The 23,696-nt window shown below is 37.6% G+C and overlaps 1 protein-coding gene across 5 annotated transcripts in view; it reads left to right on the top strand.

Moving 5' to 3' along the window:
- Positions 1-23,696, top strand: part of LOC129764367 (protein tramtrack, beta isoform) — a 95,192-nt gene that overhangs the window by 53,447 nt on the left and 18,049 nt on the right. For 4 of the 5 annotated variants that reach the window (XM_055763364.1, XM_055763362.1, XM_055763361.1 and 1 more), the window contains exon 5: positions 15,293-23,293. The exons of the other annotated variant lie outside the window; for it this stretch is intronic. In XM_055763364.1, coding sequence (XP_055619339.1) covers positions 15,293-16,614 — 1,322 coding nt within the window. In that variant the 3' untranslated portion in view covers positions 16,615-23,293. Of the gene's footprint in view, positions 1-15,292; positions 23,294-23,696 lie in introns of those variants that run through there. 5 annotated transcript variants of the gene reach the window in all.

The following is a 23,696-nucleotide window of genomic DNA, read 5'->3' as shown; positions in this document are numbered from 1 at the left end:
CAAGCTTTAATTTTTGTAGAAGGATTTCCCTCGCGAACAGCCTAGAGAAGATCAAGGTTGATGTGGGGCAGGATTTTTCTGGAGAAAATGGATATGCTATATTTTAGGCCCAGTTTCAAATAGAATCTATCGTTCTTCGAAGTCTTTTTCTCGATCGATCGATTTTCTCTGCATTATCAAACGCAAGAGTTGGATTTTTTCAAGTGTTTCATAGTAATGGGAAAAAGTTTATGGGGAGTGCCATTTTTATTTTCGCGATTTCAACCACGTTAATTTAGTGGCTGTGAAGTATGTGGTGTAATTTTTGATGAAATGTCTGGTGTCATTGTTTCCTGGAGGGCTATGTTTGTGGTACTAAAATTTAAAGTTAAAAGCTGGTATTCCAACATTTTTATCGGAGACTTCATATGTTTCTTTGAATTGTGAATTTCTGTGCTTATTTAGTTGTTTTCTTCTAATCGCATGCAAACTTTGACGATGCAAGCGAACTGCGAGGAATTTAGATGTCATCGGCCTTTGTCATGGCTACCAAATAATTTACTGAAAAAATCAAATTATTAGATTTCTGTATTGTTTGTTTTCGCCGTTAATAACTTTCTAGTCCTACGTTAAGAATGCGCTAGTGTCTTGGACACCATCCTTCTATTTTTTTTTCAGAGCTCTGTTCAAACGTATAAATTGTATTCGATAACGTTCACCAGTGATAGTATCCGAAGGTATGTGCTTCCAACGTTGTGTCTTGAAATTTTCTTGGTGGCCTCCCATGTTTTGTATCATCACAGCTTTTGAAACATTTCATCTATAAATAAATAAAAATTCAATTTGCAATATCCAAAATACATTTTTTAATATTTTTTTAAATTTTTTTCATACAAAATAGAATTCATGCAGAAAATGGGCCCAAGATGGTAAAACTATTTTTGACGAACTTTGTGGAACATCGAATTTTTAGGAATTTTCGAAACTTCGAATTTTTGTATGTTAACAATCATTTTTAGCCACAAATTATGAATTCTGATGTGATTTAAAACAAAAAAGGTTATTATCAATCTCCTTCTAAATGTAGTCATTCTCGAAATATTTTAAAAAAATATTTCTAATTTATTGTCTTTTTTATAGTAAGTAATCCCTTTCAATATGTTTGTCGTGTTATACCGTCATGTTCATGAAATTTTATGAATTTGTTTATAATTTCCAACAACTTTTCTAAATACATCATCATGGTTCATATTCTGACTCAAGCATAACTTTTGAAAAGGGCGTATCGAATTGAGTAAGAGAAATCTTTGATAATTTATATCTCAAAAAATATGAGTCGTACCGAAATAGTGTGTTAGAAAGAGTTATAGAGTATTGTTGGCTTAATTTGAAAAAAAATATACACTGAGAGGAAAAATTAGTACTCTTTTTTATCTACGAAATAATATCTGCGATATCAAAAAATATGTATTTTTTTATATTTTTTTTATATTTTTTCATATAAAATAGACGTCATGTAGAAAATTTAAAAAATGGGCCCAAGATGTTAAAACTATTTTTGACGAAATTTGTGGAACATCGAATTTTTAGGAATTTTCGAAACTTCGAATTTTTGCATGTTAGCAATCATTCTTAGCTACAAATTATGAATTCTAATGTGATTTAAAACAAAAAAGGTTATTATCAATCTCTTTCTAAATGCAACCATTCTCGAGATATTTAAAAAAATATTTATAATTTATAATCTTTTTTATAGTAAATAATCTCTTTTGATATGTTTGTCGTGTTATACCGTCATGTTCATGAAATTTTATGAATTTTCTTATAATTTCCAACAATTTTTTTGATTGGTTGAAGTTTGTATTAAGATAAAAAAGATTTTTTAGTTTCGCTACGTTTTGTATTAACCCACATGTCTTCGAATTTTTCGTAACGTAACTCCTAAACATATGTCTTTACCATAACGATGTATTTGGAAAAGTTGTTGGAAATTATAAGCGATGCCATAAAATCTCATGAACATGATGGTATAACACGACAAACATAGTTAAAGGGCCTATTAACTATTAAAAAAGACAATAAATTACAAATATTTTTTTAAATATCTCGAGAATGGCTACATTTAGAAGGAGATTGATAATAACCTTTTTATGTTTAAATAACATCAGGATTCATAATTTGTGATTAAAATTGACTGCCAACATACAAAAATTCGGGGGTCTCCGTAGCCACATTGGTTGCGCGTTCGCTTAGTAAGCCATCGATCGTGAGTTCAAAACTCAGGGCCCTCATTGACCATCTTTGTGTTGTTACAGAATAGCTACGTCCACGCAACAATCAACAGCGATGGAGATCGATCCACGGTCGAAATTAGATCGATTCATCCATACAACTGCTCTGCTCTGCAAGACACATCGGGCTGCTGTTCTATAAATAACTCAACAATGATCAATCAACTGTCTCCGCTGTCCGGTGGTCTAACTGGATAATGGAAGAACAGAAAGAATACTCTTACGCCTAAATGGCTACTGTGTAAATGTACCATAGAAGGAATACTGGCGAATGGCAACTGTGTAATGTAATGTGCTATAATTATAGATATGATAACCATGTGACATGTACACGATTAAAATTCGGCTCTGTTACAGCTAAAATGCTAATGATCCTAAAATAAATAAATGGGATAGAAAAAAAATACAAAAACTCGAAGTTTCGAAAATTCCTAAAAATTCAATTCGTCGAAAATAATTTTACCATCGTGGGCCCATTTTTTAAATTTTCTACACGACTTTTATTTTATATGAAAAAATGAAAAAAATATAAAAAAAATACATATTTTTTATATCGCAAATTGAAATTTTATTTTGTATATAAAAAAAGAGTACTAATTTTTCTTCTCAGTGTATATTTTTTTTCAAATTAAGCCAACAATACTCTATAACTCTTTCTAACACACTATTTCGGTACGACTCATATAATTTGAGATATAAATTATCAAATATTTATCTTACTCAAATCTATACGCCCTTTTCAAAAGTTACGCTTGAGTAAAAAGACAAACATATTAGGCTGTCAAAAAAGTCCTGCGGTATTTCCGCGAGGTGTCGTTGTAAGCGCGTAGTTCTAGTTGTATTCATTGTATCGAGTCATACTATGGCTTGTTGGAAAGGTATTTTTGCGCGCTATAATATAGTCCTTGACAGTGTTTTGTTTGGTTAAGTCGTTCGTGAGTTATAGTGTCGCAAATATGGAGCAAAATAAAGAGAAAATCCGACATATTTTACAGTACTACTATGACAAAGGCAAAAATGCATCTCAAGCTGCCAATAAAATTTGAGCAGTTTATGGACCCGATACAGTTTCCATTTCCACCGCAGAACGATGGTTTCAACGTTTTCGTTCTGGTGTAGAGGTCGTCGAAGATGCTCCGGAAGGCCTGTCGTCGAAAATTGCGACAAAATCGCTGAATTAGCCGAGAAAGACCGGCATAGTAGCAGCCGTAGCATCGGCCAAGAGCTGGGGATAAGTCATCAAACCGTTATTAACCATTTGAAGGCGCTTGGATTCACAAAGAAGCTCGATGTATGGGTGCCACACACGTTGACGCAAAAAAAAACATCTTTGACCGTATCGACGCATGTGAATCGCAACAAAATCGACCCGTTTCTGGAGCGGATGGTGACTGGCGATGAAAAGTGGGTCACTTATGACAACGTGAAGCGCAAACGGTCGTGGTCGAAGCCCGCTGAAGCGGCTCAGACGGTGGCCAAGCCCTCATGAACGGCCAGGAAGGTTCTGCTGTGTGTTTGGTGGGATTGTCAAGGAATAATCTATTATGAGCTGCTTCCCTATGGCCAAACGCTCAATTCGGACCTGTACTGAAAACAACTGGACCGCTTGAAGGTAGCACTCATGAAGAAGAGGCCATCTTTGATAAACAGAGGCCGCATTGTCTTCCATCAGGATAACGCCAGGCCACGCACTTCTTTGGTGACGTGCCAGAAGCTCCGGGAGCTCGGATGGGAGGTTCTTTTGCATCCGCCGTATACCTTGCACCAAGTGACTACCACCTGTTTTTGTCCATGGCGAACGAGCTAGGTAGTCAGAAGTTAGCCACAAAAGAGGCCTGTGAAAATTGGCTATCCGAGTTTTTTGCCAATAAGGAAGCGAGCTTCTATAACAAGGGGTAATATGAAGTTGGCATCTCGTTGGGAACAAGTCATCGAACAAAACGGCGCATATTTGACTTAACACAGATAATTGTAACTAATTTATTTGTTACAATCATCTGTTATTTGTGTTTTATACTAATATTTTTTGAACAAATGAAAATTAAAAAAAATACCGCAGGACTTTTTTGACAGCCTAATATTAAAAGGGATTATTTACTATAAAAAAGACAATAAATTAAAAATATTTTTTTAAAATATTTCGAGAATGGCTACCTTTAGAAGGAGATTGATAATAACCTTTTTTGTTTTAAATCACATCAGGACTCATAATTTGTGGCTAAAAATGATTGTTAACATACACAAATTCGAAGTTTCAAAAATTCCTAAAAATTCGATGTTCCACAAAGTTCATCAAAAATAGTTTTACCATCTTGGACCCATTTTTTAAATTTTCTGCATGACTTCTATTTTGTATGAAAAAATTCAAAAAAAAATTAAAAGATATGTATTTTGGATATTGCAAATTGAATTTTTATTTTGTAAATAAAAAAAAAGAGTACTTATTTTTCATCTCAGTGTATATTTTTTTCAAATTAAGCCAACAATACTCTATAACTCTTTCTAAGACACTATTTCGGTACGACTCATAATTTTTGAGATATGAATTATCAAAGATTTCTCCTACTAAAATCGATACGCCCTTTTCAAAAGTTACGCTTGAGTCAAAAAATTCCCAATTGCTGTGAAAAACTCATATTTCCTCCAACCCAAACTGAATACACACTTTCATTGGAATCAAAAATACAAGTTTTTAAAATCTGCGTTTTTAGGACGATTCCATTTGGAATTGCTGCACATATAAATCCGTGAAGTTAATATTTTTACAGCTAGTAATTATAAACATTCAAAATGTAGAAAAAAGTTTTTGGGCTTTCCACTCGAACAGTTCCCATTTCTAACCTTACGGTTTTATCATTTTCCATCTGACGGTAATCATCTTTCACCGTTAGGAAGCGAGCTCGAGTGACCAAAAGAGAGTTACTGGAAGGGAGACCTATCCTGGACCTATCCACCCACCGTATGTACAGTACATCCGCGTTTTCCACCCCACTCGCCATCGTCGTCCTCAACTCCAATTCCTCTCGAAAGTTGGTCTCTGCCAAACATTGCCGTTAAACTCGTAGTCCTCGTGTATGTGATGTGACATTTCAATTGTGTTTGCGTGATAGGCGAAAAGTCATGCGTTGGTATACTTTTTGTGGGTGGTGGTTGGTGGTGGGTGATATTTTTTTCTCTCTATCGCGGACGAATAGTTGACTCCTTCTTTCCGCCCCTTTGCACACCCGGTCAGACAGGGGAGAAAAAAGAACCACTCACGTATATGTGAACAAAAAAAACACGGTAATGTCGAATATATCGCTTTGGGAGCTTGGTTTGTATTAAAATTACACAATTCAACTACCAACCCCTCCCCCCTTCCACTCAGAGACATCGGTGGCTATTATCGAGCACCTCACCGGTTTCCAATGAAATAATGATTATAATATAAAATTCTCCCAGAATTACGCGATGCCACATTCTACTATATATAGTTTTTTTCGGGGAATGTTTTTTAATTTCGGCTGCTGCAGGCCGATACCGTATTCAAATGAGAGGGATAAATTATTCGTGAACATTTGATTTTTTCCCTGTGTATATTACCCCAATGCAGCATGTTTTTTTTTGAGTTGGAAAAAAGATAATGGGACATAAAATTAATTTAAAATTTTGGGACAGAGAAACGACGCGTATCTTGTTAATTTTCGTTACCGACGTGTGTTTTACGTTCGCTTTTTTTCTGTATTGATCACCATTGCTGATTTGTTGTTGGGTGGTAAGTGCAAACGATATTGGTGGGATGGGAAAAATATGTAAATAGTTACAATACCTTATCACACTGTTTTTGGCTGCGTATCAGTTGCAGTTTTCGAGGGATGTAACTTGTACTAAATTTGACATCCATGTTAAAGTGTGGCCTGTGATATTCCTTAACTGGAGGAACTAACTCCCATCAATAATAATAGCTGCAAGCCTCACCAGATGTGATAGTGGTGAAACTGGCTGCAACACCCTAGGTTCTTTGACGCTTTTATTTGCACCATCGAGTCCAATTATGTCATTACTGGTTGGAAACACGGTTCGATGGTACGTTATGTACCGCAGCGTCATGCAGTTAGCCTGTGTCAACACAATCATTGCGTATTTTTTACATTGCTCGCTTTTGAACTGATAGTTATGTGCTGGTATGACTGTCATAAATAGTTGCTTGAAATATGATTTCAGTTTGTCTCGACGATCTAAATTATTCAAGGTGTTTCTATTATAAATATTCTCAATCGTTTACCGAATTATTTAAACCGCTTCTTTATTCTTTATTTTTATTTATTCTAGTTGTGAGAGCCAACAAGCTACACAAAAATAGTGAAAATGGATTCATTTGTTTTGTTTGCAAAATAAATTGAATAGAGAGAAAAAAATAAGTAAAATTAAATAGGAGGCGATCTGGCGTAGTGCTAACATCCATGCCGCTAAAGGTCACAAGTTCAATTATCACTCCCGACATTCTTCCAAAAACGGAAGTAAAAAGTGACGAACCAGCCAAATGAGTTGAAAATCACTATAATACAGATAAAAAAAAATAAAATTAAATAAAATAGGTTGGGGAAAAAGTAATCCATTATTTTTGGGTGAAATTAAAAATCATTTTTAATATGCTTCGGATTGTCCGATATGCACCGTTATGTTGCAAAATTTGTTTGTTCTAAAGGTAGGTTCATAATACCTCTCTCTTAGAAGTCTTGGTCCTTGTTTGAGAAAAATTCAAGCAATAGATTTTTACAATCTTTTCTTGGTCCCAATTTCTTATCACTCAGGAAGTTTTACAATGCGAGAAAAATGTGGTAATCGCTCGGTGCCAGGTCCGGACAATATGATGAATGCATTAAAACATCCCAATCAAGCTCCCGGAGTTGTGTGCCCTTGCGTTGTCCTCATGGAATAAATTACCCCCTCTCATGGCCAAATGTTGGCATTATCATTAAAAAAAATTGTTAGGTGGCCTTTGGTCAGATTGAAATCGATTTATACTGAAAAAAAAAATCTACAAGAAGTTTTTTTAGGATCGAAAAAATCGAAGCAAAAAAAAAGATTTTCTCGATTTTCTTGAGTACAAAAGATCGATCTAAAATTTCGAAAATCTAAATGGAAATAATCGATCTTCTAAAAATCGATTCGCCCAATCCTAATATCAACATAAGTAGAATACCAGGTATATTACATCCCTTGTCTTATTTCGTCTTCGAAAATTTCGCAGGTTGTTGTTGTAGGTTTCATGTAATGTAATTGGAGATAATCGACTAACTCTGAAGACATACAATTCAGTGAGAACGAATTAAAATATGTACAATGATTTTCAGACTTTTATGATTTGAGCAAACATTATAAAAGCATAATTATTTCTGAACGTAAACATAGTTATTTTGTTCAGTGATCGGTTGAGCTTTTCGCGCTGAAAACATTTTTAAACTTTTCTAGAGAAAGTAAAACATGTGCCACGATGAAGACATGTGGAAGATATTTGAAATAATCAACTGGCATCCCTGGGCTGTTGCCATCAGGATCATCAAGATAACATTTCTTTCATCAAAAAAAAAAAAAAACATTTGGCATATCCCATCGGTCCGGGTGTATAAATATGAAATCAGATTTTTTTCCGATAAATATACACGTTTGTTGTACTCGAATGGCTCAACATATTTTATTCAAAGTAATGGTCATTGCAAGCAATCCATTTTCGCACATTTACATAAGATTCGAAGCGAGTGCACATCCCATCGATGGCAACCGATGATATTTGGAAGTCAAGTCTGGTGAATAAGCGACTGCGGATGATCCCAATTGGGTAGCTCAACCGTTTCCCTGGCCGATTTTGATCGGTTTGACGGGGCATTGTCAGCAAGAAAAATCATGTTGTATTGCCTTTTCTGATATTCCGGTCGTTTTTGGAGTATAGGTTCGATTCGATCAATTGTTCTCGGTAACGTTCACTGGTTTCACCGGTTTTCGGCGTCTTCACACACTTTCAGTGGTTATTCTATGCGTTCGTGTGCAATTCTGGATACCCGATACTAGAGTCACAAAAAAAAAACAAATGCTTTAAGGTCTTAAGAGGAAGTCTGGTAAGATCTTGTTCGGCAGCACCTGAAAAATCTCGTGGAGAGTATGCCAAAATGCCTACAAAATATATTGTGCAAATATTTTGAGTTATGACACGTTCGAGAGGTGGGAAACGTTATTTTGGTCTGCTCGAATGGTTGATTAATGGTTTATTTCTCTATTTTACGAACTACATACGCTTCGAAGGAAATTCTATTTTTCTATTTTTTTTATATTGGAATAAGTGAAAAAAAAGATTTTAGATAAATCAAACCCGATCTTCTTAACCCTTTCACTACGAGCGTCGTCTTTAGACGACATCAGTGTGATACTGCACATCGATCACACCAGCGCGATGTGCATACTTCTCGGCGCAATGTTCCGTTCAGCGGTAGCACTCCGACGGAGCACACTGCCGTAAAGAAAGGGTTAAAATATAACGATTCCATAGGACTCACTTTTTTTAAAGAGCAATCTTTCAGTTTTTTGAAAAACAAAATATTGGCAACCCTTGCTACAACATCTATCGCTTCGGCCTTTCGACGTAGGACTACGTCTTTGATTTCTATACGAAAAATTAAGGGATTTCAGATGCATATTAAGCAAAATTGAATGCTTTTTTGTCTTCGAAGTCAACAATTGTCCTGCGTCAAGTTTCCGTCCGTGTATCTTGGCACATACTCTTCTACTTTTTCGCAGTTGATACATACACGATCACAACCGATTGTATATATGCATCATGCGATTGATAGGGGCGTTGTTTGCACAATTTGTTCTGGATGTTTTGGTTAGAAACAAATTGCGTGTTTTTAGTTGACGACCAGGTACATAGAAATTTATTTTTTTTATTAATTCAGCTGATTGCAAATTTATGGCGTTCTTTTAGTGCTTGGATGTTTATGAGCATGCAGCGTGCTTCATATGAAGGAAGTGGAAATGAGGTCCAATTCAAATTTTCTGGACTGACTCAATGTGTTCTCCATGTACGACCATATACGGGTTCCAATCGTTGTTACAGTATTCCAGAATGGGCCTTATATATGTGATATAAAAAACTTTATTGTGTATGAGTCCTGGAAGTTATGTGAGAAGCGTTTCCAAGACGTATTACAATATTTGGTATTTGGTTTTAGTAGATTTTTACTACACCAAGTGTGGAATACATGTATTTCGTTTTGGAATGCTTCGATGTCGTGTTCATTACCAATTTCCGCGAAAAGCTTCATGTCGACTGCATACACAGCTTGTACACAAGTACGCTTAAGAACGAAGGAGATGTCATTAACGTACAGAATGAAAAGAAGATGACCAAGATGAGAGCCTTATGGGACTCCCGAAGTAACTTTTACTGAATTTGAGAGAGAATTTTGAAAATGAACAATTTGTTCACAATTTGTTAGATAAGAATTGAGCCAGTTTAAGAGTCCTTGTTCCATTCCAGATTTCTGCAATTTGAAGAGTAGTAATGGAATGTCGATGCGGTCAAATGCTTTACTGAAGTCAGTGTTTGGCATTTTCCATTGCATTCAAAATGAATGTCACAAATGCCAACAGATAAGTTGCAGTTGAACTGCATTTGAAGAAGCCATGTTGCATACACATTATTCTATTATTTACTTGTTGGAAGACTTTTTCAGATAATGGCAATTCTTCGATAATCACGTACGTCAGAAATCTTCAGAAATACAGGTGCTATTCCGTCAGATTCTGGTCCTTTCGTTCCGTCTTATTTCTTTAATGCATGGCATATTTCTTGTTGTCCTAATCACTACATCTTCATCGAGATGCATCTGCGATGGATAGTTATTGCTTTTGAGCTTAGACTTTACGTAGTTATCCAGCTAATTTTTATTACTTTTGTCTATTTTGTATTTTTTGTGGATTTTCTGTTTTCTATTCTATAAATTCCTTATTTGAGCATTATACCAAATAGGATATTTGCTGGTTGAATTTCTTCGGCACAAATTCTGATATTAAGTTATTCAGAATTTCGGGAAGAATATGTACGGATATGTTGACATCCCGTTCGCTGTTTAATAAAGCTTGCCATTCTATGGTTTGTAGGCTACATTTGATTGCTTCAAGGTTCGTCTTGTTGTATTCCGGTACTTCTTCGTACTCCCAGTGGATGGGCAATTGTCTGTAATGTATAAAGATTTAGTATTCAATTGCTGTGTGAAATTTTTCATTTTTCCAAAGGGGAGTCATGGACTCATTCACAAAAAAGTCGTCGGTGATGTTAGTGAATAATAGGTCTAAATAATAATTTTGGGAATTTTTTACGTGATTTATTTCATAAGAGAGCGAGATGTGCAATTTCGTCAAACAGCCAGAGAGCCAGTTTTCGCAAGCCTCTTTTGAGGCCAACTTAGTATCACCAAGAGCGTTTTGCATGGACCGGAAGAGATGATAATGGCTTAGAGCCAGGTCCGGACTATACAGTGGGTGCAATAGGACATCCCATCCGAGCTCCCGTAGCTTTTGGCGGGTCGTCAAAGATGTGTGAGGCCGAGCGTTGTCCTGGTGGAAAACAACACCATTCCTATTGATCATTTCTGGCCGCTGCTGGTCAATCGCCTGCCTCAAACGGTCAAGCTGCTCACAGTAGAGAACCGAGTTGAGGGTCTGGCCATAGTTGAGCAGCTCATAGTGGATGATTCCCTTCCAATCAAACCAAACACACAGCAAAACCTTCCTGGCCGTCAATCCGGGCTTTGGGTTTCGCTTTTTTCGCTTTAGGTTGTCGTACGCGATTCAATTTTTATCACCAGTCACCATCTTCTTCAAAAATGGGTCGAGTTCGTTCCGTTTCAGCAGTGCATCGCAGGCGTTGATTCAGTCTAAAAGATTTTTTTGCGTCAACTCGTGTGGCACCCATACATTCAGCATTTTTTGGAATCCAATCTTCTGCAAATTCCAAACGGTTTTATGATCTATACCCAGTTCCTGGCCAATCGAGCGAGTGCTCACATGCCGGTCTACAGATGCTGTCTACAGAATTTACAGATTTTTTTAAAATTCAATTTTTCAATATTAAATTTATTACAGTGCGAAATTTGATACAGATTCTTTGATCCATTTTTGCAATGGGCAAAAATCGAAGATGAACCAAAACACGTGTAAGAAAATCAGTTGTCAAAAACTAATTGAACATTTAAAATAGCCGTACTTGTCATCATAATTGAGAGACATGAGTACCAACATAATGCCACAAAAAATATATAATCGATTATACGTAACCCACATAAATTCGTAAGTCGCGATACTTTTTGAACAGACCTCGTAGATACCTTGATTTATAAAAATGATGAACGCAACGCAACGAGATGGTTGTTAAGAGAAATCTTGAGCGAATTGAAGAGCTTAAACTTTATTTTTCGTTCCAAGTTAAATATGAAAATAATCAATCCGCCAATCGTATATTGACTCATTTAAACGATTCTAGGACTAAACCGATTATGCTGTTCCAAAACATTGTTCCACCGCTCATCAATAACGTCAATCGCACTTTTCAATCAGGAAGTTCTCAATTTTACGAACTTTATAATGAGATAAGACTGCTATTGTTTATCATGTTTGGTAACTTATGCTTGGAGTGCTACGTGCAACGATTCACGGATGCTGACCTTGATGTGAAAGATTTTGAAGACTTTCTGAAGAAGCTGAAAAAGGATTGAATGCAGCTAGTAAGTTGATCTTCAAATCGTTTTGTCGTGACTTCAATATTGAACTGGTGAAACATAATTGATAACCCTAAAATTTTGTCAAGCTATGATTAATGGTTTGATGTGCCAATTTCCTCAATTCGCCGAAGAAGGTAATAGACAGGGTTTGAATAACGAATTCAGATTACTCAAGCCGAATCTTATGGAACTCGGATATAACTTGGTCTTAGCTGTTGAATGTTGGATGAAAGGCGCGATAGGGAATTTTTGTATCCATTGCTGAGATAGTTTGTAAGACATTTTTGATAACATTCATCAGGATTTGTTGAGTGAAAATTTTTGTTTTACAATGCCAACAAAACAAAGTCCGGAAGTCGGTTGGCTCCCAGAATTAAGGAACCTTTTTTGAAAGCGAAGAACTATGTATCAGCTCAAGGAGGAGCGCCAAGGATGAAGTTGATGGAAAGTTTGAAGGCAAGGTTCAACAAAACCATGTAAAAACATCATACAGTTCAGAGGCGAAAAACTTTGATTTATTTTGTTGTACTGACACGACTTGAACAACCCATGTATAAGAAAAAAAGTTAAAATAAACCTTCATTTTCATTTTGTTCCCTTAACTTTTCGATACAGATTTTTTATACAGATTTTTTGACTAAAAATCCAGATGTACAGATTTTTTCAGAAAATTTTACAGAATTAAATGTGGCAACCCTGCTTGTAGCACATATTGTCGTCTTTAAATAGCCGTATAGTATGACCCGATGCGATTAGTACAACACAAGATATATTTAAGTGTTGACATATATTGACAATATACGACATTTCTTTTTCCCCAACCCAATAAATAATGTAGGGTTTCATTTTCCCCGACGACTGGAAGTAGAATGTGTTCATTGTCGTTATCGGGAATGAAGTCTACTTTATTTTGATTGAGTCGCCATAGATGTGCAATTTCACTTCTGGTTCTAGTTTTTCTGTAATTCGATTTGCCGTTTGAAAAAAAAAATTCATGCGACTTTTTATTTGCATGTTCGGGTGGGAAATATACGGTTCAAATTATTTTTGTTTTTCGGTTGTAAGTTCTTCAGAAGTGAAATTTGCATTGATGGCAATGAAGATCCCTCCTCCAGACTTCTTCTGGGATAACGATTAGTTGCGGTCGTACCGAAATACATTGAAATTATTTCCAAAAATTTCGTCGCTTCTTACGCTTTCGCCCCAGCTAGTTTCAGCTGCAAGAATTACATTGAAAGAAACGTGTAAAAGATTTTGATAATTCTCATTTTTGCTGGGCTTTTCATGCGATTGAAATTTTGACAATATATCAAAATTTCAATCGGATTCTGTAGAGAAGGCGGAGAAATTTTCTTTAGACTCATACTACTTACTTTACTATTTTTTTGACAAGATTTTCGACTACTAATTCCCTCTAAAACGCACAATTTGCAATTTATAGAAACGGAGGCGATCTGGCGTAGTGGTAACATTCATACCTCTCACGCAGAGATCACGAGTTCAATTCTCACTCCCGACATTCTTCCAAAAATGGAAGTAAAAGTGATGAACCAGCCGAAATGTGTTGAAAGTCACTATAATAAAGAGAAAATTTTTTATAGAAACGATAAAACATGTAACATGTACACGAATAAATCCGGTTATGTTACAGCTAAAATGTAAATGAGCCTAAATAAATAAACAAATGGAATATAAAAATGTTGGAATTTTTGCTACTCCACCCGTCAAGCTGTGTACAAAACGACGAAAGATTGTGAAACAGAACGGTGTATATATAATTGAATGAATGTATATTTTCCTATAAAAATGATGCTTTTGTTTTTTTTCCTAAAAATCTGGAAAATGGTTCACCATCTTCAGTGTTATATTTAAATTGTTTTATTGAAGCAATAATAAGTTTCTTGCACAAATTGTTTTTGGAGCAAATTTGCATTAGTTCCGGTTAGCAATCGACTATTCTGAATCGGGACGATGTCGAAATCTCTTGAATCATCTATGCTTTTAACTATACTTTTGTCTGTGACTAAACGAAGTCTATTTATATATTTCATACATCTCATCACTATTGTTGTTATCATTTGGATCAATAGTTCAAAACTAATATCTCATCTACAGTCATTTAACAGCTTGATGTTTGTAATTTGTACTTTCTAGAAAAAGGTATGGGCCCTCTTTTCTTCGGCTCAAACTGTACAGTCTGATGCCATTTTCTGGTGTGACACTACCACACCACCGAACACATTTCCAGCGATTTTCAGACCAAATGCGTAATAATTAATTTTGTCCAATGAACTGCGGCAGCAAAAAAAAGAGAGTCACTTCTCCAATACAAATTTGTGGGATGTACCGCAAATCGTAGTCACGCGGGCTACAATTGACAAAAAAAATCGTTTCCATCACACCATCATCACTATGCTCATCATCGCCATCAGCGTCATTTTCGCAGTGATGGTGGGCATGCATCTGGTTTGCCCCGATTGGGGGCCAATTTTTGGTCCTTACCCGACACGAAATCCTTTAGCATGAAAACAAAGAAATGAAAAAAAAATCAACTCCTGCTCCACCTGGGTGTGCGGTTGTAACGCGAAAAGAAGAGAACTATCCTACCCACAAAATGACCCAATAAAACGTGTATCGGAGAGAAAGAGAGCTCGGTTTTTATTTGATTATTTGAACTTTTTTTCAACTCGGACACATAGTAGTACTGTCGCGGAGGGATCGAAAGAGACGGTTAGCAACGAGGCAGAGAGGAACAGAAAATCGATTAATTAATCAAGAAGTTGGCCGGTGTGAGGGAATTGAAGCAATTTAAATTTTCCCAATTTTCATTTGTTTTTGTGTTGGCGCCTACTTTTTTTTGCGTGCACTAATTGATCACTACTTTTTTTCGCGATCCACGAGATTTTTTTTTATATTCATACGGTGATTCACGCAGTAAATAATAAATGCAACCACTGTGGCCCATCCTGATAAATCGAAAGTTTACCGCTTGTCACTTGTATCGCCGTTACTATCGGATAATTGGATACAGAAATAATTATTTGAACTAGCATAAGATGGTTGACAAGTGTGTACCTCGTTTTAACACCTATCTATGCTTGAAGTGCACTTTCGAGAATCGCTTCCAGATAGTGAGGAGATACTATACATAAACTACATATTCAACTCAGAGAAGATATACTTCACATGAACTACTATTTGTACAGAAATTGATAAAAGGCAAATAATAATCAAGCTCTCTTGTTCCTTCTTTTCCGTTCCCAGGTGGGCAATGGACTGTAATCGATACGAATTACTCGAGGTTTGGTATCGCGTCGTGTCAGACGAACTTGGGTCTGCAACAGCAAGCACAGGCGCAAGCCCAAGCGCAGCAGCACGCGGCAGCTCAGCAGCATCATCAACAGCAGCAGCAAGCCGCTCAGGCAGCGCAAGCAGCGGCAGCAGCAAACCAACAAGCCCAAGCCCAACAACAGGCGGCAGCAGTGGCAGCGGCTGCGGCAGCTGCTCAACATCACCAAGCACAGCAACAGCAACAGGGTGATAACCAATCGCTGAATAACAATGCCAGTGGCAATAATAACAGCAACAGTAGTAACCCTCTCTCCAATGCATCGACAAACAATTCTAATGCTCCTACGCCGCAACCCACGACGCCAGTACAAATCTACCAGCATCCATTCTCGCCGCAGATCATCTCTGTTAATCCGAATAATATGGTGAATAGTTACAGTTCGTCTAATATCTCGACGCCTACGTCACCCCAGGGAGGCAACGAGACAGCAGCGGCGGCAGCAATGGTTCACAGTGTGTATAGCCAAGGTACGAATGCAAATCAGTCACCAATTGGAACTACCAGTGCGAGCGGGACAACCATACAACCAGTGAAACGGAAAAGATCCGTCAATCCACAGGGTGACGAGAACTTCCTGCGAGCGCTTGAAGCGGTTCGTTTTGGCGGTATTGGCTTCTGCAAAGCTGCTCGACTGTATGGTGTGAATAACCGAACTCTCTGGCTTGAGTATAAGAAACGAGGTTATCCAATCAGCAGACCTAGCATAAAAAGTCGGATAAAGCTTGAACCGAACATTTCACCGCCTCCGTCGACAACGCCGACTGGTGACGAGAATGCTTCGATGGAGCACTACGATACGTCCCTGTCTTCGCCTGCTTTGAATATGTCCCTGCAGCAGCATCAGCAACAGCAGCAGCAACAACAACAGCAGCAGGCGCAACAACAAGCACAAGCAGCCCAGCAACAACAGGCCGCCCAGCAGCAACAGCAACAGCAGCAAGCACAGCAGCAGCAAACGCAGCATCAGACGGCGAACGAGAATGCAAATGCCGCGGCAGCTGCAGCAGCGGCTGCGGCCGCAGTGGCAGCTTCATCGGCCGCTCCGCTGATGTGTCCCCCGCACGCACATCCTATGGGCGTGATGGGCTTCCTCGATACACGCCATGTAGACTTCACAACGGCAGCGGCCGCCGGAATCCACCAAATGTCTCGTCAGCGATATCCGGATACCACCACTGTAAATATGAACACGGGAGCAGTTAATCTGCAAGGTTTAAACTTTAATTCCATGTAAGAGCAGGGACAATAGGCTGACTAGTTGTGTACAGGAAGCGGGGAGATGAACCTCTAGTTGTTGGTGACAATGACTTTGGTGTATTATAGTGTGTGTGTCAGATAGAGAAGAAATCTTGAAGTGTGTTCCAGACTCAAACGCTTGTTTGATACAAGGAAGGTGATAGGCAAAACTCATGATAGCCTTTCAATGTAATTATTTTATAGTAGCATAGTTTTGTTTGTACGGGGTTATAATGATTCAACATATCAACAAAGATAGAGAGAAAGGGTGAACTATGTCGTGTCGATTTTCGCGAGATGTAACAGGGGACATGAGAAAAAATGTACAAAATGTATAAATTGACAATCTTCAATAATGCACTATCATTCCACAATACTTATGATACATTCGCTACCCATATTCAAAAATGCTTGGAAAATCTTGCTTCAAATCAAATCAAATCTTTTTCGCAACACAAGTTTGCCAATAAACCTGGGCCTTGACTGCAAATCACCGACCTTGGGTTCCGCCAATTCTCACAAAGTCCTGCTTCACCTAATCCAGCCACCTCGTTCCATGAGTCTCTCTTCTTCTGCTGTCTTGGACTCGATGTACAGGACTGTTGTATCAAAATCTACTAACAAATCCTGCCCATTGAACTCATCCAGTGTTGTCGACTTTCTGGCTGAGGTTCGATCAGTTCGTGGTTCACCGCAGTAGATTGATTCGAGTACATAACGTTCGAACACACCAAGTACTGGAAAGTGCGTTACGAGTATCATACACGACTATCAACCTTTTAAAAGATCAGCCCTTTGTGGAGCCCGTATAGTAAGCACCACTTCTGTTGACTATGCGTCTTCGATTTTCACGGCAGTTGTTGCGAACCAAGGTAGGCAAACTCGAACACGTCTGGTTAGCTTTCGAAGAAAGCCATGCTCTTCAATGATTTTTCATTGATCAATTGATCGGTCGATACGGTTTTGACGTCGACGAAGATGTGGCCCAGAAGAACTCAATACTCGCGGTATTTTTGGGATGATCTGCTGCAGGGTAAGAATCTCTTCCGTCATCGATCAATCGACCAATCGGGTGCGAATCCGGCCTGATTGCTTTCCAAAAATAACGACGGCAATGAACGACGGAAGAAGAATTGAAACAGCACCATTCAGGATTGTGCTTGACCGAGCATTCCAACATTCCAGTTCGTCATTTTTCTATAGATGGATCAGAGAAGCTCTTGGTTCGCTCTTTCGGTATCTGTTCTGGGTTCTGAATTATAGAGGGTTTAAACTAGCTCTAGATTTGAAAAAGACATATTAGAAGACCATTGATTGATCTGGAATCGGTTCCACGGTCATTCGCTTAATAAGCGAACGTGCAACCGTTATGGTTGACCTATGGAGACCAATAGCTATCTGCACTGATAAGGTATTTTGCAACGGTCTTCTCGTAAACCACCAATTCGCAGATTAATCATCGATCGAATCGATCGAAAAATACTATGGGCCTTTTCAATGGATCATACCAATTTGGTAGTACAAAAAAAGCTCTAGAATACGCGTGACCACAGTGTATGTCGAAGGAAATTTCTCTGACGAAAAATCCCCCGTCCAGAACGGGAATCGAACCCGAACACCCGGCATGATAATGTGAGACGCTAACCACTCGGCCACGGGTGAACACTGACTTCCTAAGCTCAATAAAAAAAACTTCTGAAAACACAAAGGTCTGCAATATAACTCAATTCTCAATCAGAGACGAGATTAGAGTTATATAAATGGCCAGGACTATCTTTACTAAGTCGATGGTTGATTGGGCAGTTGATTCCTTCAAATCTTCAGAACCAGCTGGGATTTATCCAGTGCTGTTACGAAAAAAGCAAACATATACGTGACTGAAAAGTTCTGGAATTTTTAATGAAAACAATCGTTTTATGGGCAAATATGCATTTATTCCTGTCAAAAATAGTCGAAAGGTGTCCGATCGATTATGCTTCAACAACACCAAACCGGCTGTTGAGTATCAACGCGCCGCTGTTTTTGGTCGACCGTCAGCAAACGCGGCACCCATCGCGTGGATAGCTTTTTTATGTCCAAAATGTTGTGCAAAAAGTATCCCACTCATTTTTTTTTGAAATGCCTACGGCCTCAGCTAACTCGCATAACTTCACTTTACGATCGTTCAAAACGGTTGTTTTACGATTTCTGCGTATGAGAAGAAGGAAGTTCAAAAACTCGTCCAGTATTACTCGTGTTTATACCGATCGGTATGAAATGGGATTACAGGAACTGGAGTCGCTGTACCAGGAATCGACATGTCAAATTCAACGGAAAATGGAAACACGGAAAAACACGTCTTCGAAATAAACTGTCAATGCGACGAGTTGTACACCTTCTGTTCCCAGCTCACCACTTTTGTACGGCAACTAATTTAGATTCCTAATAATTTCTTTCCAACTGGAAGTTCTGTATTTTTCTTAAGGAGGGCTCAGATTGTTGCGTCACGTCGTGTTGACAGTTCATTTTGGAAATGTGTGTGTGTGTTAGGAAAACACATTCCGGTGCGCACAAACGCATGCGGCTACAGAAATTCCCAGGGCTTGCCTGCATTGTCAATGAGTGAAGAAGTGAGTCTTCAATCATAGGCGCTTTAAGCTCCCTCAGCTCATTCGTCTCTAGCCTGAAATATTTTTGCCTATTGGGGATGATACACAGAGAGGTTTATTGAGCACAGAATGATTGGACAGCAACTTTAACATAATTTTAACAAAATCCATACATACGTTTAACCCTTCAAACCCCTTTCTATGAAATTTCGAAGATAATAGAGTTGAACCAACTTTCAAGAGTGTCTCTATGATTCTGTCAACTGATAAGTGCATTCTGTCGCCAAATGGAGAGTAATTCGTAATACACTTCGTTTCACCTTGTCCGTCACGAAAAAAACACGTATGAGCGAAGAAGGAAATCATGCAAGCTAATGCCCGAATTATATGCATCAATTGTGTTCGATGTGATGCTGCGTGTAGGGGCAATAAAGGCGAATGAACTTTCAAGCTTGAAACTTCTGTCAAATAAATCTATAAAAAGAGTAAAATAGAAGAAAAAACAAACCTGTTCGATTCGAAAAATAGTTACTTGTTCTACTATCTCCACTATTTGTGATTTGAACTGAATTGTTTTTGTGTAATGGTGATGGTACACGAACTATGTCACACACAAAGAGGGGAAAGGATTTGAGCGTTAGTGTCAAGCAATTCAATAGGTATATGGCAAACATGAGGGAGCGGAAAGTAAATTTTACACCATTTTTGCCTAATGCTTTGCATTGATTGCTTAAGAGCTGTGCGATGACGTTGTGTACGAAGCGAACGACAAACTTTGTTCTGTCAGTAAACGACATGCATCAACCGCTGTCATATTCTGGTTCCATTTAAAACATGAAATTAGTATGGACATAAGCAAATTTATTCAATTATTTTCTTTCGAAAAAAAGCTTTTGTGATTATCAAATCGAAATGTACAGATTTATGAGCAATTTTTATTTTTTTCTAGTTCCTTGAAATGTCAATGAATTCCCTGAAAAACAATATGTTGTGTGAATTATACGGGTTTTTTTTGTGTAAGTAGCACAAGTTTCCCGAAACATTTTTTGAACAACCTACAATTTGTGACAAAAACTTTGGTTTCGTTACACAGCTGCAAATACCTTATCATATCCTGTACTTCCGAGCAAATTTATCCATGAATGCGAACTTAAAGCTGTAATATCTTCTCATGCTATGGCTATGGCAATTGCTTGAGTTGATAGTTGCCCAAAATTCATTCTTATATAAGTTTCATCGTCAATTAACATGAATCTGTTGTACCTCATCGAAACATGGTTATACAACGTCCGAGTGTGGGTCGCTAGACTCTGCTTCGACGTCCTATTTGGTTGCTTGCTTGCTCGGTAAGACTGAAATCCTGGCCATTGCGGTATAGAGGGCAACGAGCGAGCAGATGAACTTGCCAGGAACGGCTCAAACTTACCGTTCACTGGTCCAGAACCATTCTGTGGTCTCTCCGACTGTGTGTTGAAAAGCGAGCTGAAAAAATGGGAAGACCGGGAAGTGACAGCCAATTGGATGGTTGCAAAACTTAAACAGGCGAAAAAATTTATTACTCAGAGTATTAAAATTACTCAACAGCTGCTAAGCCTTAATAAGAAAGACTTAAGCACATTCACTGGTCTTGTAACAGGACACCCGAGTAAATACCATCTTAAGAACATAGGTTTAGCACAAGATGATATTTGTCGCTTTTGTAATGCCGAAAGCGAAACCTCGAACATTTGCTCTGTAACTGCGGAGCTCTTACTAGACGCAGACTTCAACATCTTGATAAAGCTATTCTGGAGCCCAAGGAAATTTGGTCTGCGTCGCCGATCAGGATTATAACTTTTATCAAACAGATTATTCCTGATTGGCACCTATCACGCTTTAGCTTTCAGTCTACTCCTTCATCAATAAGTAGTCGATAAGCTTGAAGTGTAGTATAAAAAAGGGGTATACCACAACAGTTCGAAATAATGGACGCAGTGGTTCACAACCAACAGGGGAAAAAAAAGGGTAAGCTATTCAATGATCCTATTATTTGGATTGAGATGGTGTATTCACATTGTACTCTACGACAAACAGATAATTTGAGCGACACACTCTAAAGCACACAAAGATAGCAATTTTATGTGGGAAGCAAATAGGATTGGATTGAAAAATCTATCAAACATAAATATAATTTCTTCTTTATCTCTGCAAACCAACATAAACGCACCGATAATCATCACTCCCCGCTCCTCGTAATAGAATACATGGAGTCTAAGGATAAACTTATGGAACTACTTCTCGGCACACTCAAACACCTATTCAAGGTCCATTTAAGAACGGATCAAGTGATAATGAATTATAAGAATTATAGATTGTTAATCAACTCGCGTAGACAAATGGAGCATCTTGTGTAACACAGAATAAAAGAAAAAATAACATAAAGAACAAGTATTTCATCGATTCTCCCAAAACAGCGTGCATTGAAACATATTGGAAGCATTAGGCACATTTGGATCGAATGTGTGACACATCTGTTTCTCCAGTAGGATTCCAAAATTCAAAAAAAAAAAAACACACGAAAACAACAAACGTTTTTCATTGTAGAAAGCGGAAGAAAAAAAAAACACTGTAGTATGCATGCCATATTTATTGTCATATGTTATCGTCGTGAACTGCGGGAGAAATGTTTTTCCGCTGAAAGCGCTTTATCGAGACACACGGTAGAGCTTATCACCAATAAGCAATACTTACCTAAAATGGAGTAATAAAAGCAAAACATATTGTAAAGTGTCCAAAAGTTTTCAGACGTATTATGAAACGCCGAACTGCGAATATATTTTTATTTCCCAAAATCAACCAGTGCCGTTACATTGCATTTGCAGTTTGTATGTTTTGTAACAACCTACGGGGAATCTTTTTTTTAGAAGAGATAGATGAACGAATGAGGAAAATTGCGTTTTGTTGTTTGTTTGTAGTAAAAGCTTTATACAAAAATTTTAAACACGTAACTTTCAACAGTTTTTGTTTGAAATTCCGGCAAAGGAAATTAGGGCAGTTCTTAGTAACAGAAATGTGCAATACACGAGATAAGCTAAATTATGTATTATTTTCTAAGCGCTTTGGTTCGAGTTCAGTATGCTAAATAAAAGATTGATGTTGAGAGTGCTCTGTCTGCGAGAAGTGTTTTCCTTTTTTACCTACTAGCAATCAATAAAACGCAGATCATTCCAGCTAAGACAATGTCTGTTCGTAAGACTCGCGTTCATAATTTAGAAATGCTCCTTTTCCAGCTGTGCTACTTGAGAGATCCAGCAGAATTACTCAAAATTCATTATACATACATGCATTATTACTAAACAATCCTACACAACCGTGAACGCTTTCACATCCAAACGGCGGTGGTAGACCCATAACGTGTTCGCTATCCGCGAAGGACTGTTTTTATCTCCCGTGTAGCGATGCGAACAGTACGGGTCAATTTGTGAATTTAATGAATTGGTTTTCTAGGAGCAATTAACATAAGAGATATATACACACAGTCCCTCATACGACAAGGCATTCCTTAGACGATGAAGAAAACTAGCGTCTTGAAATGAGGGAAGGGAAAACGAGAAAACGTGGGATAGACTGCCGAGAGTCTGTCTCAGTCTAAAAAATTACACAATTGTAGGGAAAATAGTATTTTTTGTTAACTCTTTTTTAGCGATTTAAATACATGTGTATATTTAATTAAATTAATAACTAAAATGAACTCTTTAATGTCAATGAGATGAGCGATGTGTTTGAGATATTAAATGAAGAATAGGGACGCGTGAAGGAGTAAAGTTAAAATATAGTGAGTAAGGTGGAAATATCAATAGCTGAAAACGGATTAAGCAGTATGTAATGGAAATCATAAAAAACAATGAACATAACGTAAGTATGTATAGTGAACGGTATATTCATACTAAGTTTAATAAAAAAAATGCGAAATGACACTGTAAACTTAACTAAAAATTTAGCAAACCTGGATAAGTGGAATACACAGAAAAATTCACAATCGAGGAAAAGCAAGTATTTACTTATGTGAATAATAAAACTAATTTAAAGAAAACCTAATAAAATGGAAGGAAGTGAAATCAAAATGTGTATTCAAGTGATCAACTAGAACGGAAAGAACATGCCGAACGACTTTGGTTTATATATTGAAAACACCAGCAGCTGTGGCTGACATTGAACGGTATGATATTATAGTTTCTTGACTGATACTAACGCTCATAGGGGAACTTCGCCAACTCCTCTAGACATACCTCAATAAAACAGTACTCAAAAGAAGGAAATATTTGAGTGAGACTAGGTTTTCTACCATTTAGCGTCTCAGCTGCCCGAGTTCCAAGCAACGCGATGGTCGTGTTCAGATTTCTTGTCAGATTTGAATCAATCACGTTATCTAGCACTGAGGAATAACATTTCGTGGCAAGTGATAGTATTTCCGGCCTTCGAATAAAACGTTGAACGTGTTTTTCAACCATAA

The sequence above is a fragment of the Toxorhynchites rutilus genome, chromosome 2 (assembly GCF_029784135.1).
Source record: "Toxorhynchites rutilus septentrionalis strain SRP chromosome 2, ASM2978413v1, whole genome shotgun sequence".
In the NCBI taxonomy this organism is placed as follows: domain Eukaryota; kingdom Metazoa; phylum Arthropoda; class Insecta; order Diptera; family Culicidae; genus Toxorhynchites; species Toxorhynchites rutilus.
The sequence above is the reverse complement of the archived record's forward strand: the minus strand, read 5'-3'. Positions and strand labels throughout refer to the sequence as shown.